We start from the raw sequence: 20149 nt of genomic DNA on the forward strand, positions 1-20149 counted from the left end.
ACAACAGCCGCCAGCAGAACAAATGGCCAGCATGTTTGGGTAGGAGCGGCTGCTACCGAGAAACCACCTCTCCCACGTCCAGACATCCCCAGTGCCGTGATGATTCCAAGCCTCAGCATGCCCCACGCGGAACCCTCCAGGGCTCCTCCCCAGCCCACACGACCCATTCCTCTCAGAGAGTCAAGCCACTCTGGGCTTCATGTAAGAAGCGGGAACATCTCCTAAGTTACCGCACACTTAAGACTCTCCAAAGCCACACCAGCAGGATCCAAAGCTGTCTTTTAACCGGGAAAAGGGAGTGAAATTCTCTAGCAGAAAAGCAACAAAACAGACTGAGCTCGCTTCTGAGAATCGGCATTAGGCGCGAGGGGGAAAAAGAAAATAAAAACCTTTCTCTCGCGATACCTCATCGATGACGCGAGCGCTTCCAGTCCTCTTAGGCTTTCATTGGCTGTCTAATGTGTGAGAAAGCCGGGAAAGTAGCAGCGAGACCCCGCCCTCGTTTAAGAGCCAATCCTGAGCAGCCTTGAACTAACCCCGGAAGCGAGGTTTCCGGTGGCTACTTCCCCTCTGTAAGGTGGGTATTCCTTCCTTTCTTAGTACCACGCTTCGTGGTCGCCTAGTGCCTTCTAAGAACACCTGTGCCTGTAGGGGCGGATCAGCTGTCGACCCGGCCACGTCAGGGACTCTGCCCTGGGCTGTTCCGAAGGCCGCAAGAGCTACTCCCGGTCCTGTGAAGCGACGAGCAGGGGCCGGAGGGCCGGGACTGGTGGCCTTTTCCTTTACTCCTACCCCCCCCAGAGGTAGACCGTTCAGATCTTCAATTTTACAAGCTTTTCCCTGCCTCTGTTTTCCCCTTGAACCCGGATTTAGCATATCTGTATTGCTTTGTGCTAACAGAATATTTTGTAGTAAAAAGTGTGAAACTTCTGATTTAGAAAATCTAAGCTTCCCATGCCATTGAAGTTCCTTGATCTGTTGTAATCTATTTGAACCTCAGCTTCCTTCACCCGTAAAATGGGGTTTATGGCCCAACGTGTCACTAAGTTGTTTGTCAACGTGTCCTTTAGGTTAAGAAACATACCCTGTTTCCTCCGGGTGGAATATAATCAAGTAAGAGTCATGATTGACTTTTTAAATCCTGAAACAATGAGCTGCACCTGGGTTTAACTTTTTACATTAAATCCACCAAGAAAATTTTATGTGATTTTATTGTATCTGGAGCAGTAAATTAAAAATTTATTTTTTTTAAAAAAGAGTCTTAAGAAAGTGTGCCATGAGATTTGTGCTATAGATTGATGTAATTAACAAATGAATTTTTACTGGTATTTGTTTTATGAATTGATGTATGGTCACTTTTGTTTTACAAAGTTTAGGAAATAGTTTGAGAGTGAAGAAGAAAGTAAGAACTATTAAAATATGAAGCAATTCTCATAGTGTCATAGACTGAAATGCTGGAGAGGCCTTGGAATTCTTCAGTAAAATCCTTACATTTTACAATGAAGTAACAGACCCAGAGAAGGCACTAGTCATGAGTGACAGACTTAAACTCAGTTTGAATGCTCTTGGCACTAGTAACAAAATCTAATGCTGCATTAGGGTTATATACTATTAAACTCATAAAATTGGGCATAAAGAAATAAGTATCATAAGACTATCAGCTGATTTTTCAGTATCTTAGGAGTAGGACTAACTCTGCAACTTCCTAGAATCCATTTGAGTCAAAATCAGGTGATAGGGCTTTAAATAAATTTAATTCTACAATATTTCTTTTTTTTAAGCAAAACAAACAAAAAGGGGTTTTTTATTTTCTCTTCAAAATTCCATCAATAAACACAACACAACAAATATTGGCAGAATTTTGTGGTGTTTGCCATTTATTTATCAAGGCTGATATAGTTAAAATTTTTTTTATATAATTTATTGACTATGCTATTACAGTTGTCCCATTTTTTTCCCCCTTTATTCCCCTCCCTCCTGCAGCTCCGACCCCCACCAGCATTTCCCTCCCCTTAGTTCATGTCCATGGATCATACATATAAGTTCTTTGGCTTCTCCATTTCGTATACTATTCTTAACACCACCCCCACCTCCATCTATTTTGTACCTACCATTTATGCTTCTTATTTTCTGTACTTTTTCCTCCATTATCTCCTCTCCCCTTCCCCTCTGATCTCAATTTCTGTGATTCTGTTCCTGTTGTAGTTGTTTGTTTAGTTTGTGTTTGTTATTGTTTTGGGGTTTTTTTAGGTTCAGTTGTTGATAGGTATGAGTTTGTTGTCATTTTGCTGTTTATAGTTTTTGATCTCTTTCTTAGATAAGTCCCTTTAACATTTCATGTAATAAGGGCTTGGTGATGATCAACACCTTTAACTTGACCTTATCTGGGAAGCACTTTATCTGCCCTTCCATTCTAAATAGTGGCTTTGTTGAATAGATAATCTTGGATGCAGGTCCTTCCCTTTCATGATTTTGAATACTTTTTGCTAGCCCATTCTTACCTGTAAGGTTTCTTTTGAAAAATCAGCTGATGGTCTTATGGGAACTCCTTTGTAAGTTACTCTCTCCTTTCCTCCCACTGCTTTCAAGATTCTCTCCTTATCTTTAATTTTGAGTAATACAGTTATGATGTGCCTTGGTGTGTGCTTCCTTGGGTCCCACTTCTTTGGGACTCTGAGCTTCCTGGATTTCCTGGAAGTCTAGTTCCTTTGCCAGGCTGGGGAAGTTCTCATTCATTATTTTTTCACATAAGTTTTCAATTTCTTGCTCTCCCTCTTCTCCTTCTGGCACCCCTATGATTTGGTTGTTGGAATATTTAAAGTTGTCCCGGAGGTGCCTAAGCCTTTCCTCATTTTTTTGAATTCTTGCTTCATTCTGTTCCTGTTGAATGTTTTATCTCTTCCTTCTGCTCCAGAGCATTGATTTGGGTCCCTGTTTCCTTCTCTTTACTGTTGGTTCCCTGTGTATTTTTCTTTATTTCACTTTGGATGGCCTTCGCTTTTCCTCCATTTTGTGACCATACTCAACCATTTCTGTGAGCATCCTGATTATCAGTGTTTTGAACTCTGCATCTGATAGGTTGGCTATCTCTTCATCATTTAGTTCTATTTTGGGGGCTTTGACCTGTTCTTTTTTTTGGGCCATATTTCTTTGTCTCAGCAAGCCTGTTACTTTGGACGAGGCAGAGCTTTAGGTATTCACCAGAGCAGGGCAACTTGGGGAGGGGTCCAAGAGGAGAAAATGCCTCATTGGCTCCACTGTAGCGCCACCTTCAGTCACTTCCCCCACTACCCACAAGCAAATTGGGCCCTAGTAGTGCTGATTCCTCAGTGGGTAGGTTTGTGTGGGTTCTGGGACCCTGTGGATCTCTCCAACAAACTCTCCTGTGAGCCTGGGATTATTTCCCGCCGCCACGACCCCCACAGGTTTTTACCTCCAGAGGTTTTAAGGCTTTCTTTTCCCTTGCTGGGACCCTGGGTTGCACGGTCTCTCTCTCTCCCCAGCCATTCCTCCCGGTTATCCATAGGCAAATGTGGGTCTGCCTGGTCCTCCAGCCGCTGCCTTATTACGCGCATCCTCTCAAGCCAGCCACCTGTCTTCGCCCCTCCTACCAGTCTGGATGAATGATTCTTCTTTAACTCCTTGGTTGTTGGACTTCCATACAATTCAGTTTTCTGGCAGTTGTGGGTTTTTTTGTTTGTTTGTTTTTAAATTTGTTGTTGTCCTTTTAGCTGTGCGACGAGGCAAAGTGTATCTACCTACGCCTCCATCTTCCCCAGAAGTCCTAATTCTACAATATTTCTCAAAGCCTGCTGTATATAAGTGGGACATAAATATAAGTTTGATATACTTACTTTACTAAATTTATAATCTTTTAAGAATCCAAAACAAGAAAAAACAGTGGTTAAATAAGACAATATATAGCACACAAAAAAGTAGAAACTAGAGAGAGATAATTTGGAAGATCAAGAAAGACTTAATGAAAGAAATTACATCTGAGAAGCGCCTTGAAAGATGATTTCAAGCAAATATAGTTGGGAGGCTGAAAGTGGTATTTTTGAAAATGAATTATTCAATTACAATACAATATTAGTTTGTGGAATACAATATGGTGATTAGACATTTATATTCCTCACAAAGTAATCACTCCAATAAGTAGAAATGGGACTTAAAATATCCATTCTTCTCATTTTCTTTGGTTAATGTTTAATATGCTGTGTAACTCTTTAAGTTGATATTGGTTTATAAATTAATATGGCAGCCTAGCAGAATAAGCATCGCATACTTTGGGAAGCCTTCTCTAACCCCTTATGGCTGGGTTAATTATGACCCTCCAGAACATGTACTGTATCTGCGCATGGTCCTATCACAGCACTTATCCTGCTGTCTTTGCCAGTCACTCCAACTTGACAGTAAGCTTCTTGAGGTTAAGATGTGGATCTTCATTACTGAATCCCAGTAGCCTGAGACTGGCATATACCAGCCATTCTAGTCATATTTGTTAGATGAAGGGGTGAATCACAGCCAAAATTGAGTTTCAAAACAAGAAGCTAATTAAAAACTAGAATTGTCTGTCAATGAATAGGACTACTTTTAAAGCAGTGAACTTTCCCAAGTCTGAAATTATTAAAGTAGAAATAGGATAACTATTACAGATGTCATGATAAAGGTATCTGCACTGATGAGAGATTGGGACGCATGTCCTTTGGGGCTACTCTATCTCTAAGACTTCCTAATTCTTTTAATAGTTTTTTGTTACGAAGTTTTTGTTTCTGCTCTATAGTATCTATGTGTGTAGTTCATTGAAAAAAAAAAAATGCGTGTTTTATTGGTTATAATTTAAAAGCTTCAAGCCTTTCTCACTCTTAGCATAATACAATATAGTGTCTTAACCAGTAGTTTCAAAATAAATACAGACATACCTCAGATAGATGGGTTTGGTTCCAGACCACTGAAATAAAGCTAATAGTAAACTTTTTGCTGGTGAAGGGACTTGTCTTCAATTTGTAAAAAAATACATCTTGCTGTGAAGCACGATAAAGGACAGTGCAATAAAACAAGGTCTACCTGTACGGTTATAACCACTAACTTAGGAAAAAACAACAGCAAAAAAGAACTTTTAGGTTATTAAAGATATAGATAACTGAAATCTATCAGCTCTGATATTTAGTTAATATAAAGGGTAATACAAAGAGTTTAAACAGGGTTTATTTGTGAATGTTTATAAGACGTATGCTGTGGATAAAGCCTCAGTTACTGTTTTGCTAATAATTTTTTGTTTGTGTTTTCAGATCTTGATGAATAAAATAAAGCAGACATAATCTCTAAAAAGATTATTTATACCTTGGTGTTTGAAATGTTTTATGTTTAGAATAGTAGTAAAAATGGAAAATGAAAAAGCAAATGATGATGGACAACCAGACCCAGAGAATTCCTTGGACTTTTCTGAACACTTTAACCAACTTGAGTTGTTGGAAACACATGGACACCTTATTCCCACTGGTACCCAAAGTCACTGGGTAGGAAATTCTGATGAAGATGAAGAACAAGATGAAAAGACTGAAGAGTGGTATCAATTGCAAGAAAAGAAAATGGAAAAAGATCCAAGCAAATTGCTTCTTTGGGCTGCGGAAAAAAATCGGGTAAAAAAAAATAATTAAGGAAGAAACCATAATATAGTAGAAAAAGTATTAGATATGAAACCAGAAGACCAGTCCTTGAATCTCTGTTGGGTCTGTAACTATCTCTGGGCAAATCCTACTATTTCTGAACCTCTATTTTCTTATCAGTAAAAATGGCCACCTTAATACCTGCCTATTTTATACAGGGTTTTGAGGATCAAATGAGGGGATGTACATTGAAAGCACATGGTAAGCTACAAAGAGACAAAATTAGGAATTTGGAGGGAGAGGGAGCTTTAAGGATAATTAACTTATAACGATTACAAGCAGTCATTTGTATTTTTAAATCATTTATATTAAGTCATTAGGATCATCCTAGAAACGTATTATTTAGATAAGGAAGGATGGGAACTAACATTTATTGGATACCAGCTATACCATGTGCTTTATTACATTATTTGGTTTAATCCTTATATATCCCTAAAGGTAGGTCATGTTATTCCCTTTTACAGATTAAGAAATTGAGATTCAGGTATATTAATTTGCCCAGTATCATCAAAGTAGGATGATCAAAAGTCTATGTTTCCCATACAGTCACTCTTCCTTACTTTACTAACTTCCTGCTTGTCTCTGTTAGTAAACTGGTAACAAAATGTCTTGCATTTTTGGATATTTTTTAACCCAAGAGCACCAGTCCAAACTGAAAATCACTTCCTGAAAACACATGTCTAGGGTTGTTTTAGTTAGAATGAATTGAGCTCTTTAATCTCTAGATTTCTTTGTTACCATTACATTCTGATAAAGAAGTTTATTTTTAAAAGTTTTATACATTATGTATATGTGGGTGTGCTACTTCTACAGGAAAATCAATCTGTGATTATGTTTTCTTTACAGTTGACATATAAAATTTTAAATACAATTATAGCCTGTATTACTTATCTAGGACTAAAGCTTTTGTGCAGTGGTTTGCTATTCAGAGAATCACATTAATAGAATCAACAGTTTATGCTTAACACTAACGTATTCATTCTTAAATCAATTGCTGTCTCCCCTCAAAAAATGAAATCTTTACTTTTATTTTAAAGTCATCATCTAACAAGTAGGTTTTTATTTAACTTAATTAAATCTAGCACCAGTAGACAGTTTAACTTTCTCAATTTACTGCTTAGTTTTGAGTTGGGTTTTTGAAAGATCTCTTTTTTCCTTTTCAGCTGACCACAGTGCGGAGACTACTTTCCGAAAAGGCCACTCATGTGAACACTAGAGATGAAGATGAGTATACACCTCTTCACCGAGCAGCCTACAGTGGACACTTAGAAGTTGTCCGTGAGCTAATAGCACAAGGAGCAGATGTTCATGCGGTGACTGTGGATGGCTGGACACCCCTGCACAGTGCTTGTAAGTGGAATAATACTAGAGTCGCTTCTTTCTTACTTCAGCATGGTGCAGATATCAATGCCCAAACAAAAGGCCTCTTGACCCCCTTACATCTTGCTGCCGGGAACAAAGACAGCAAAGATACTCTAGAGCTCCTCCTGATGAACCGCTACATCAAACCAGGTCTGAAAAACAACTTGGAAGAAACTGCATTTGATATCGCCAGGAGGACAAGTATCTATCACTACCTCTTTGAAATTGTGGAAGCCTGCACAAATTCTTCACCTCAGTCTTAACGGTTCTAATCATTTTCTTAAGTTTCTAAGTACCAGTGCCTCCTTTGTGTGAGATGTCAAAAATCCCCGTAATACAAAGTTGACATCAAAAGTCTCACTACAAAAATTCAGTGGTACTTATTTTATCCTTCCAAGTGAATTGCCTGACCTTGATATCAAAATGCATTTAAAAGTTGTTTGGATATATCTTCAATGATTTCTGTGGAGTGTGACTTTTATCAGAAATAATTTTAACTTACCTATACTTAAAAATTTGTCATGAGTTGTACAGAAAAGTAATGATATATTTGGTGCTGATCCAAGAAAAATGTATTTTTAAATATCCCCTATCCTGAATCTTTGTTGAATATTTAGTATATTGACATGTATTTTTATAAGGTAAAGTAACTCAATTCAGTTTAAAAGTCTTAAATATACTGGTGCAGTTCAGCTGTCATCTCTGTTACCATAGCCATTTGCTTTCACTTGAAACCATAAGAACTAACATAGTGACTTGAATCTTGATAAGTTAATACAGTCAAGAACCTAGATTTTTGTCTGTTAGAACCTAGACTGTTTTCAGGAGAGTAGGTAGCTGGATGTTTAATCCATGAATGTTAAATACTGCCTCCCCTATCACAATTTACACAGTCCTGAGGACAGTCCTACCTCACTCTGGTCCACCTACATAATTCTTACCCTACTGGTGAGTCAGCATGACCTATTAGACATACCCACAACTATAGCTTGGTCCAGGAGATCATAATATTATCTGTTACCCAGCTGGTTTTACCTGGCTAATCCTGCTGATTTGGGCACTGCTCATTTAGTCATTCAAGTTCACAAAGTATTGATTTTCCAGGGTCCTCATTTTATACAAAGCAATCAAAGGCCAAGTGACAAGGGAAAAGCAATTCCTCAGAGTATGGGAATGATTATTATATTGAGGCTAGAATCACACAGTGGCTTAGGCTTTTTAAAAAGCCACAGTGTGAGTAGTGACAAAAACATAAATATAATATTCAAAAAATAAAGTATTGAACAACAAAAAAAGGCATGAATTCTTTTTTTAAACTTATAGGGCTTCCTTGGATCTATACATATTTCTTTATCCAGCACATTTATTTACTCTCTGTTCTCAGTGTTTCTAGCAGCGGTTTCCTATTGACTACCTGAAGGCTTTTCTCTTAACTTCTCAACACCAGAACTAACACAATAAACAAGGGCACTAAACCAGCGGCCCTTTACTTCAGTTATATTTTTTAAATGTCCACCAACGTTTGTCTATTTTGAACCAGGCCTTGTGACCTGATCACCCTAGACTAAGTAATAATGTTTAATCAAATATACGTGCTAGTTTTTAGGTAGGACAAAATTGGATCACCTCTGAAAAGTTAAAGGTAATGTATGAGCTGAATCATTGTGACAAACAGGATCTCAACAGTTAGGAGAACTTCAATTATTTTATGATATCTGGCAAAGAGGTACGTGGGTTTCAGAGTATCAATATCTATCATACAAGGATACTGGCAGAAAGTGAGAGTTCCTTTGTTTAATTTGGCCCAATTTAGTGATACCAGATGATAGGCACAGCTAATGAGACGGTGACAGTATAACAGGATCCCTTCTATCCCACTAGACTGCTAAGTGAGGCTGCCTAGTTATCTGAAATGCAAAGATCCCGTGGCTCCTTTCTTAATTGGGAATGAGTTGCATCCATGATTTTATATAAGCTTTCCCCTTAAGTTTAGGGCCAAAGAAGCTACCTTCTATCTAATCAGGAGTTGAGTTGAGGTGTAACTACTCCCTGGCTTTCAGATCTCACAACACTCAACTAGTGCATGGAAATCCCTCCCATCCCTGATGGCAGAGTTTATATTGTTTGTTTACTTTATATTTTTCTTAGTATTTACTGGACTCCTCTGTCTACAGAAGGCATTCACTAATTATGCTTTTGACTATATTACTTGCCTATAATTTCCAGTTAGTTTTAAGAAAGTTAAATAGCTCACCCTGCAAACCAAAATTTCTCTAATCATGTACAGTTTATCCAAAGACTTTAAAAAAAAAAATAAAGTCTGCATTTTTCATAACCAAGGCCTTAATTGTGATTAACGTATACGCCTGAAAAAGAGGTGACCTTTTCTCATTGTTTAAGGGATACATCATAATTCATAGGCCTGCAGTGAAATTACTTGGCTTTATTTTTTTAATCTTGAATACAATTCTCTGGGGAGCTTTCTGGCCCACAACCTCCCACGGTGATGGGATTTAGAGTTGTTATTCTAATTTTCATTCGTTGGCATCTATTATCACATCTGCCACTCTGCTAGAACATCATGATCAAGAGTCCCACAGCAGTAACACTTGCTCTAAGACATATGCCCCGTAATAAAATGAAACCACTGTATCAGTTCTCAATTCCTGATCAGCACACGTACCATCCTCACCCTGCCTGAAATGGCTGTAGGAATTTATGGAACTGGGAGGTACAAAATATGACCACAAAGTCACTGATTATGCCTTTGCTATAATTGGTTTATTGTGGTATATGCTCTAGTCCCTCTGTAGGATTATCAGGTGACCATTTAACTTGTGCAGCATGAAGTGCTTTCTCAAAAGGGAATTTAAGATCTCTACTTATCAAGTTTAGAAGATACTAAATTAAGAAAGATTGAGTAACGATTGGTGATTACTTCTGGAAACCTAAGCAGAAATTATCTAAATCAGAGCTGTCACAAAGAAACATAATGTGAGCCACATATGTAATTCTTAGTTTTTTTCTAGTAGCTGCCTTAAAAACAGGTGAAATTAATCTTTATAATATATATTATTTAATCTAATCAATCCAAAGTATTCATTTAAATGTGAGATACATATTTTAAATTATTGAGATATTTTACTTTTTTCGATAGTATAAGTCTTCAAAGTACAATGTGTATTTTATGGCCCATCTCAAGTCAGACTGGCCACACTTGACTAGTGGCTACTCTATTGAACAGGGCAGGTCCAGATGCTGGAAACATTCCTCAGAGGCATAGTTAGGAGGAACTTTAAACTTTGAACCAGACAAATCTGGGTTCAAATACTGACTGCCACCTATGTGTGACTTGGGTAAATAAACTCAGTTTTCTCCTAGGTAAAATGGAGATAATATCTAACTTGTTGGAGTTCTCTAAGGAAGAAATGAGCTGTACTGTGGATAAGATACTGTTGTATGATAGGTTTACAAAAAATGGTATCGAGTGGGTTCCCTTACCCAGCATTTCAAACAGAAATGCCCTTCCTGCTTTAGGTATTTGGATCTTTAAAGATTTCAAGCTTTATATTCCTGTATATATTGTAGTTCCTCTCATGACTTTCCAGTAAAATATGCAGCATAGAACTTCTTTCAAGAATCCAAACACCTCCACACTTAGAAAAATGTCAACCTCATCTTCCAATGTCCTTGCCTGGTATCATCAGTCTCCAATAGAAGAAAAAACTAGGAAATAGGCAAAAGAGTTTCAGCAAACAATTACAAGGACTTAAAGGATATGAGGTTCTGAGAGAAATGTATTTTCAGAACAGAACCAGGGCCTTGAAATTGAGAATGGTTTATTGCTCTATGTACAGCTTCTCTATGCCTAGTAAATGAGTAACTTTTAAATTCATGACTAATTTTTCCCCATTTCAGGGTGGGTCTTGTTAATGCTGAGCAAATGGAGTGAAAACACAAAAGCATTCATTTATTTATTTATTGCTTTAATTATCCAATCGAAAGTCAGGTAAATCTAATTGTTCTCACTAGGAATTTAATGGCATTGCCATGCTCTTGACCACCAGAGGATCTCAGAGTAGCAGAAAATCTGCTTAATGAAATGTATAGCTTATAAAAAATATAAGAGCAAGTTGCTACCTAATTTGTTTTCTTCATCCTCTTTCTATTATAATAGGTTCAGCATTTCAACTCTACTAGATGTAAAGTACTTGAAAATTAGGAAAACATCATTGGAGAATTAATATGAGTTCATAAGGAACATTATCTTGTGAGCAGTCACTAGAGTTCCATTTTCAGATACAGCTGCCTTAAACAGGGGCAATCTTTAACAATTAAAAAAAATGAGAGTGAGCTGCCCGTTATTTTAAAAATCAGGTGCCTATCCGGTTTTTTCACCCTTCAATTTAATAATTCAAATAGAAAGTATATCCTGATTGAAGGATTGATTCTAGGGCTAAGACGTAGCTGTGCAGTGAAAATCATTCTAAGGCCTGATATAAGAAACAGCTCCTTCAGGGCACTTTACAGAATAAAAGGACGGGAGTTCAGATTTGCTTCCATGTGCTTCTGCATGTTTCTTATTTGAAGATAAGCAAAGCTTATAAAAAGAATCAAAAAGAAGAAACGTTATATTAGGGTCCTTTTCTCCATTCCTTTATTTTAGTCTGCACATTTAGATGAGGGGGTTTTGAAGTCCATCTAGAAAGGGAAGTATGTCAGGGCTCCTCAAACTATTGACATTGGAACCAAATAGTTCTTTGTTGTAGGGGCATCCTGGGCATTGCAGAACCTTTCACAGCCTTCTCGGCCCCTACTGACTAAATGCCAGTAGCACCTCCCACTCTTCCTCCCTACTAACGACAACCAAAAATGTCTCCAGACGTTGCCAAATGTCCCCTGCTCTATGTCCAGAGATTTTATTGTTTGGCTAGCCTCAAAGTTGTTTTATTAGTATGCAACTAAATTTCATTTAAAGCACATTTTCTTTAGAGTCCTAATATCCATCAGTATATATTCAAAAATTAGATAATCATTGATTTTTTTTTAATTTTTCGTATTATCATTTAAACACATTTCAAAGTTGTCAAACATACAATTAGAAAAGGAACACTCTATAATATTGAGTGTCATTTGTAAGAAAAACTCACTCTCTACTACCAGGTTTGTTTGGTCTCTAGGAAATTTACCCCTTAGGTCAGATTACTTTATTTTTAGAGAAATTCTAACTTCTCCATTAATGGAGATGATAATAAAATCCTGATTTTTAATAGTTTGCACCATTACAAATGTGAATTTGTTATTGAATTGTTTAATAAAATACTATTAAGTTGATGCATAGGCTCTTTACTACTAGAAGAAAAGGGATAAACACAGCCAACAGCCTTTGTCAGAGAAGAATGAGCTGGTAAGGGAACTAGCCAGTTCCAGGTATAAAACAACTGGGGAAATAGACAATTCTCTTTTAATGTCATTACAGATCTAAAACTCTTCATTTGTTATTTAAATATAAAAAATATGGTATAATTTATTTTTGCAGTTACTTTCACTTTAAAAATTAATTCCAAGATAAAATATATCAAAATAATAGTGTAAAAAATGTTATATTTGTTTATCATCTTTCCACAATCATTTATGTAATGCATGAATGAAATAGTCTCATCTGATCTTATTTATGAAAGTTTTTAAATATCCAAGATATGATACATCAAACCACTGTGATAGTATTAATAGCTAACAGTTGAGTGCTTACTATGTACCAACTGTGCTATAGGTTCTCACGTGCATTATTATCTCATGTGAGCCTCACAATAACCATGAAGTAGATACCATGATAGAAATGAGGAATTTGGGCTAATGGAGGTTAAGTAAATCACCCATCGTCATGAACTAAGTTTCCAGAAAGCTCACGATTAAATAAAGCTTTTCATCTGTGATGGTTTTGAATGTTAATATCCATGCACCACCAGTTAGTCTATCAAATAATCATAACAAAAATTCCATTTTATTTCCTATTAATTTTGTGTAGTTTATTTATGGTAGTGTCTCAGGATATAAAAATTACCATTAGGAGCAAACTGCATTTTATGACATAAAACGTAAGTAAACAAAAGTTTCATAAGCGCCTGCCCTGCTGGTGTGGCTCAGTTGGGCTTCATCCCCCAAACCAAAAGGTCGCTGGTTTGATTTCGCAGTTGCGGCACAAGCCCGGGTTCCGGGTTCGGGGTTCGGCCCCAGGTCGGTGTGCTTACAGAAGGCAACCGATCAGTGTTTCTCCCTCACATTGATGTTCTCTCCCTCTCTTTCTCCCTTCCCCTGTCTCTAAAATCAAAATTAAATTATAAGTGCCAAAGCAAATTTAAAAAAAATAAAGTTGGAATTTATACAACCTGATTTCAAAACTAACTGTGAAACAGCAGTTTTAATACAGTGTGGTAATGGTAAATAGACATATATAGATCAACAGAATAGAGCCTAGAAATAGATCCAGATATAAATGATCAATTTATTATTGACAAAGCTGCTAAGGATTTCAATGAGAAATTCCCTTAAAAATATAGTGCTGGAACAACTGAATATATATTTGGGGGAAAATTAATTCATTTATAGACAGCAGAGCAGCCTGGTGACAGGGACAGAATTTGGACTGGAAAAGGGCAGGAAGGCCCTGACGTTGTAACTTGGTTGAATGTCCTCCCACAAACCGATAGGTCACTGGTCCAATTCTCCATCAAGGCACATGATTGAGTTGTGGCTTTGGTCCCAAGTCTAGCGTGTTTGAGAGGCAACCAATTGATGCCTCTCGCATCAGAAATAAATAAATAAAGACTTTTCTTTTGAAAGGTAGGAAGAATTTTTTGGAAATGGTGGAAATGTTCTGTATCTTGATTGTAGTGGTAGTTTTGCAGATATATGAGCATACAACTGCCCAAGTCATTAAACTCTATATATTAAATGGAATTAAGTTTTTTACATAAGTTATGCTTCAGTAAAACTGGTTTTTAAAATTAGATACCCTGCAATGACTAATTTCATCCTTTTGTTGTTTTCCATAGTAAGTAGGGGCATATGAGCATCTCTTCACCAAATTTAAAGGGTGTATCTTCCTTGGGGCTGCAGAGCTGTGAATTATTTTAAAAAAAAAAAAAAACAGTAGATCTCACCTATTCACTGGAATTTTAAAATCCCAAGCAAAAAGCCCTTTGTAATTGAAAGGAACAGTTTATTCATTAAATGGTATATAGCAGGAAACAAAATAATTGCCCAAAAATAATCCATTTGACAACATTCAACAAATTTGAAAAGATGGGTTAATTATTATAAGAAGCATTTTGTTGGCTTTTAAAGTAATTTAGATCAGGAATGTTAGAAACTAGGCTATTAAAGCGATTACAGCATCTATTCAATACTTCCCTGAAGGAAAAACAAAGCATTAAACATCCATTGCTTATTGAGTTACCCTGTTACTAAGCGGAAGACTGAAATGACTTCTGGAGATATGTTCAAAATCTATAGAATTAAACACAAAATGTAAAAATTAATCCACCTAGTTTTAACTAATATATCATTAACACAAAGTACTATAGTAACAATACAATGTATAACTTTTTACAAGAAAATTTTATTCTTGGGTTGTGCCTCCACCTATTGAACATGTTTTAATTAAAATGAAAAAAGGATAAGCCGTCCTGTTTTTGTTGTTCATTTTTAGTTGCTTTTTTTTTTAATAAAGAGAATAGTAACCACATTTTCTGGGGAAGGCAATAAACTTTAAACATTTTTATCAATAATTTGTTCCCAAAAAAGATTGCCAGGTGGCATATAATTTAAAACATAATAAGTGGGAATAAAAAATCAAAAACCATTTAGAAGGACAAAGAAGGAAACAAACCACCTAAATTAATATATTGTGATTACTGCAGCTATTAAATTATCTCCAAGCTTTTTGATATTGGATACAAAAAGGGAAAAACAGTAATTGCAGAATCCTTTTTATTTGGTCACAGTAAACCATACTTTTTATGAGTAAAATTTTCAGACTAATTTTTTTCTAAAATATGTTTAATTTTTGTATAATTTTGTAGAGGTACAGAAAACAGTAAAGCTCAGAAATCTTGGTGATTTCTACAAAGTGAGCACACCCATGTAACTACAACCCAGATCTAGATACAGAACACAACCAACAGCCCCCGCCCCAGAAAAGCAAAGAGGAAACTTGGAATATCTACATTGATGAGTTTGGAATTCTGAAAAGGATGATGACATCAAGGGGGACATTACCACTAAAAAGGTAGCTGGAGAGTCAGGAAAATGCAGTTTTGGAAACCAAGAGGGTATTTTCAAGAAAAAATGGGATATAAACCATTGTCAAACTAGAGAGACAAAGAAACATGAGAAAGCATAGCTTGATTTGGAGATTAGTAGGTACTTGGTAACCTTAAAAGACTAAGTCAAATAACATGGTGAGAATGGAAACAGGCTGTGGGAAATTAAAATGTAAATTGGGACCTAACTGGTGTGGCTCAGTGGGTTGGGCATCATCCTGCAAACAGAAAGGTCACCACTTCAGTCCTGGTCAGGGCATATGCCAGGGTTGCAGAATAGGTCCTGGGCTGGGGGCCTGCTGAGAGGCAGCCACTTGATGTGCCTCTCACACATGGATGCTTCTCTCCCTCTCTTTCTTCTTCCCTTCCCCTCTCTCTAAAAATAAATAAAGTGTGTGTGTGTGTGTGTGTGTGTGTGTGTGTGTTTAAGTGAACTAGGTGTGAGCAACTGGAGACCAAATGTGAATGATCTTGTAAAGAAAATCAGCCATAAAGAAAAAGAAGTAGAATAATATAGGCTTGGGATATCTAGCATGGCAAGGGGAAGGATTTTACATATTTTTTGCTAGAAATGAAACAGTATAGGAATAAAAGAAAAATCAATATACAGAAGATAATAGAAATCTGGAGGAGTTTCAAGGGGAAGGGAAACATAGAGATGGGATAAATAATTGCAAATCAGGTATCTGGTAAGGAATTAATATAAAAAATATATAGAGATACTTGCTCACCCACATTTATTATAGATTATTCAGAATAGACAAGAGGCAAAAGCAACCCAAATGTCCTTCAACAGATGAATGAATAAAGAAAATACATACACATAAAACAATATTATTAAGCCTTAAAAAAGATCCTGTCACATGCTAGAAAAGGGATGATTCATGAGAACATTATGTTAAATGAAGTAAACCAGTCACAATAAGATACGTACTGTATGACTGACTATGAGATCTAAAGTATTTAAACTCACAGAAACAGAAAGTAGGATGGGTTGTTGCCAGCTGCTGGGGGAAATAGGGAGTTGGTCTCCAGTGGGTATAAATTGTCACTTTGCAAGACAAAAACATTCTAGAGGTGTTACACAACAATGTAAATATATTTAATACTTAAAAAATGAGTTAGATGGTAAAAAAAAAAACTTAGTCATTTAGTCATATAAAAAAGATAAGTTCAAATGTTTGTGATTCTCAAAATACCCTCAATGGTCCCATAGATTAATTTTACAAGTAAATGTTATAATACAGATTTATAAAATAAGATTTAAAAGGATATTGTTTAAACAAAAATATTTGTACAGAGTTTATAACATACTTAAAAGTAAAATATATGCCAACAATTATATAATGGCTGGGACGGGAGAAATGGAAAGTTCTTAAATTATACCTGAAGTACCTGAAGTGGTATAATATCTCTTAGAGGTAGCCTGTGAAAAGTTAAAGATGTATAGTATAAACACTAAAACAACCAGTAAAATAACCCAGCAAAGAGCTATAGCTAATCTTCATGATAAAAACACACACAGATTAGGAATAGAAGAGAACTTCCTAAACCCCATAAAGGGCATCTATAAAAACTCAAAACTAATATCCTAACTTAGTGGTGAACGTTCTTTTTTGAGATCAAGGACAAGACAACTATGTCTATTCTCACCACTTCTATTAAATATTGTACTGGAAATTCTAGCCAGGGCAATTAGGCAAGAAAATAAAAGGCATCCAGACTGGAAAAGAAGTAAAAATACATCTATTTGCAAGTGATGAGACCTTGTATATAGAAAATCATAAGGAATCCATTGGAAAAAAACTACTAGAACTAATAAATGCATTCAGCAATGCTCTAGGATACAAGATCAATGTACAAAAATCAACTGTATTTCTAAATATTGTCAGTGAGCAAACTGAAAATTAAGTAATTATTAAGAAAGCAATTTTATTTACAATACCATAGAAAAGAATAAAATACTTTGAAATAAATTTAACTAAATAAATAGAAAACTTTTGTTCTGAGAACTATAAAACATGATGAAAGCAATTTGAAAAGTACTAAATGTTACTGAGCACCAAATTTGGAGGCCTCATACTTTTTGATTTTAAAACTTAGTAGAAAAATATTGCCAGTGACTTCTGAGTCAAGATGGAGGGGAAAGTCAAGGAATATATAGCAAGGACTCATGGACAAAACCAAAGGGGAAGGATTAAGGGAGGGAGATGGGGGAGGGGGCAAGGGATAGTGGTGGGGGAAGGCAGAAACAAATGTATTTGACAAAATAAATTTTAAAAAAAAGATGGAGGCGTAGATAAACATTGCTTGTCTCCTTGCACAACCACATCAAAAACACAACTAAACTATAGAACCATCATTCAGAACCATCAGAAAGTGAGCTGAATGGAAGTCCTATTAACTATGGAATTAAAGAAGAAACTACATGACTGGTAAGAGGGGTGAAGATGTGAAACAGGCTGGTCCCACACCCACATGTGGCAGCTAAAAATAAAGAGGGATATCTCAAAAGCAAGGGGTCCCAGGCCCACACTAGCCTACCAGCCCAGTGTTCCCATGCCAGGAAGAGAAGTTGCCATGACTTCTGGCTTCAAAAACCAGTGGGGGTTGAGGCTGTGGAAGACAGAGACTTAGGAAGGCCCTGGCAGACCTTTTAAAGGGCCCACACACAGACTTAGACTCACTCCCTCTGAGCTCCAGTGTGGTAGCAGCAAAGTGAAAGGCATCAGAGATATTCAGGGAGGAACTGAATTGTCCAGCACCAGGATGAGAGCTGGGGGGCAGCTTTTTCCCAGAGAGAAGTGCTGACAGAAGCCACCATTCCTTTCCTGAGCCCTCCCTCCACAGAGCCAGCAGGTGGGTGCCATATCTAAGACTCCATCAACTTGGCTCACACTGTTTGACCCACCCTGCTGATTCTCTGAGGCCCTGCCCCACCTAACTTTTGGGCCCAACCAAACTTTTTCCAGTGGCTTTTCCACATGCGTGACTTGTCTTGACCCATGCTTCAGACTTTCCTAAATTATCTCAAACAAGCAGCATATGGCTTCAGCAAACCTTGTACCTCTTGTTAAGTTTTACCAGGCCCAGCATGAGCAGCAGTTGACCTTGGTTCACAGCTTGGCCTTGACAGGGCACCTCCAAGCCCAGCACAAGTAGCGGCCATCTGCAGATCACTTCACAGCTTACACTGTGTGACCCTGGACAGAACACAGGCAGTGGCTGACCTTGGATGCGCCAACAGTAATTAAGGGTCAACTATAAGAGGAAGACGTATACAGACCACACAGTGAGTGCAACTCAGTACCCAGATTGGGTGAGGCTGTGCCACTGGACTGTACAGGATGCCTACTACATCAGGCCACTCTACCAAGCCAGGGAGACATAGCCACTCTATGTAATACATAGAAACAAACACAAGGAGGCTGCCAAAAGACAAAGAAACATGGCTGAAATGAAAGAACAAGTACTTTCAGAGAAAGTACTAAGCAAAATGAAGATAAGCAATCTAATAGATGCAAAGTTCAAAATACTGGTTATAGAATGCTCAAGAAACTTAGTGCACCAAATGTATGATATGCAGGACAACCTGAAACCGTAATAATAATATACATATAATAGGGATACCAGAAGAAGAAGAAGAGGAGCAAGGGATAGAGAACCTGTTTGAAAAAGTAATAATGTAAAACCTCCCTAATTTGAGGAGAGACATAGTCACACAAGTCCAGAAAGCACAGAGGGTCCCATTCAAGAGGAACCCAATGAGGTCCACTCCAAGACACATCATAATTAAAATAGCAAATATCAAAGAAAAAAAGAGAATCCTAAAGGCAGCAAGGGAGAAAGAGGTAGTAACATACAAGGGAGCCCCAATATGGCTAGCAACTGACTTCTCAACAGAAACACTACAAAAAGCCAGAAGGGAATGGCAAGAAATATTCCAAGTCATGAAAAGCAAAGGCCTGCAGCCAAGACTGCTCTACCCAGCAAAGTTCTCAATTAAAATGGGAGGTGAAATTAAGTTTCCCAGACAAAAGATGGCTAAAAAAATACACCTCCACCAGAACAGCACTGCAAAATATGCTAAAGGGACTGCTTTAAGAAGATGAAGAAAAAGTTTCTATGAATACCCATTTCCTTTCAGTCACCAACACTTGATATTACCAATATTTTTAATATTTATTAATCTGTGACAATGGTGTGTTATTTTAATTGTTACTTTATTATATTATGAAACTAAACTTGTTTTTGTATATTTATTGTCTATTTCTATTATTTTTAAAAAGCTTCAAATGACTTTTTGATATTCTTTATTCATTTTTTGACTAAATGTTTGTAGAATTTTTTCCCTAAAAATAAAAAAGCTATTTACCCTTTTTTAGATGTGCAAATTTAGACTATTTAGAATAGCAAATACTTTCCTATTCTATTACTTGTCCTTTACCTTTTTTAACATGTATATTACTGCATAGTCTTAAATGTTTAATATAGTCATATTGTTAACATTTTACTTTATACCTTCTGGGTTTGAATATTTTACTTCAGGGTAAGAAAAATATTATTTTGTATTTTCTCCTAAAACTCCTTAGATTTTACATATTGATTTTTGACTTACTTGAATATTTTTTATATAATGAGTGAAATATGGCTCTATTTTTGTTTTATTTCACGTAATAGTGGTCCATGCACTTTATTTGTTGAATAAGCCTTATTTCCCCCATTGATTTGAAATATCAATTTAATCATATAATATGTTGTCTACAGCTATATATGTTTCTAGAATGCTCATTT

The 20149-nt window shown here is 36.6% G+C and overlaps 1 protein-coding gene across 1 annotated transcript; it reads left to right on the forward strand.

The window, feature by feature from the left end:
* The first annotated feature begins 512 nt into the window (after positions 1 to 512).
* Positions 513 to 8326, forward strand: ANKRD49 (ankyrin repeat domain 49). The gene is made up of 3 exons (XM_054592290.1): positions 513 to 577; positions 5292 to 5642; positions 6833 to 8326. Exons 2-3 carry the CDS (start codon positions 5364 to 5366, stop codon positions 7292 to 7294), a joined length of 741 nt encoding a protein of 246 aa, XP_054448265.1. The 5' UTR covers positions 513 to 577; positions 5292 to 5363; the 3' UTR covers positions 7295 to 8326.
* The last annotated feature ends 11823 nt before the right edge of the window (positions 8327 to 20149 follow it).

This window comes from Pteronotus mesoamericanus, unplaced genomic scaffold, assembly GCF_021234165.1.
Source record: "Pteronotus mesoamericanus isolate MK-2021 breed Mesoamerican mustached bat unplaced genomic scaffold, CSHL_Meso_final scaffold_36, whole genome shotgun sequence".
NCBI classification, from domain to species: Eukaryota; Metazoa; Chordata; class Mammalia; order Chiroptera; family Mormoopidae; genus Pteronotus; species Pteronotus mesoamericanus.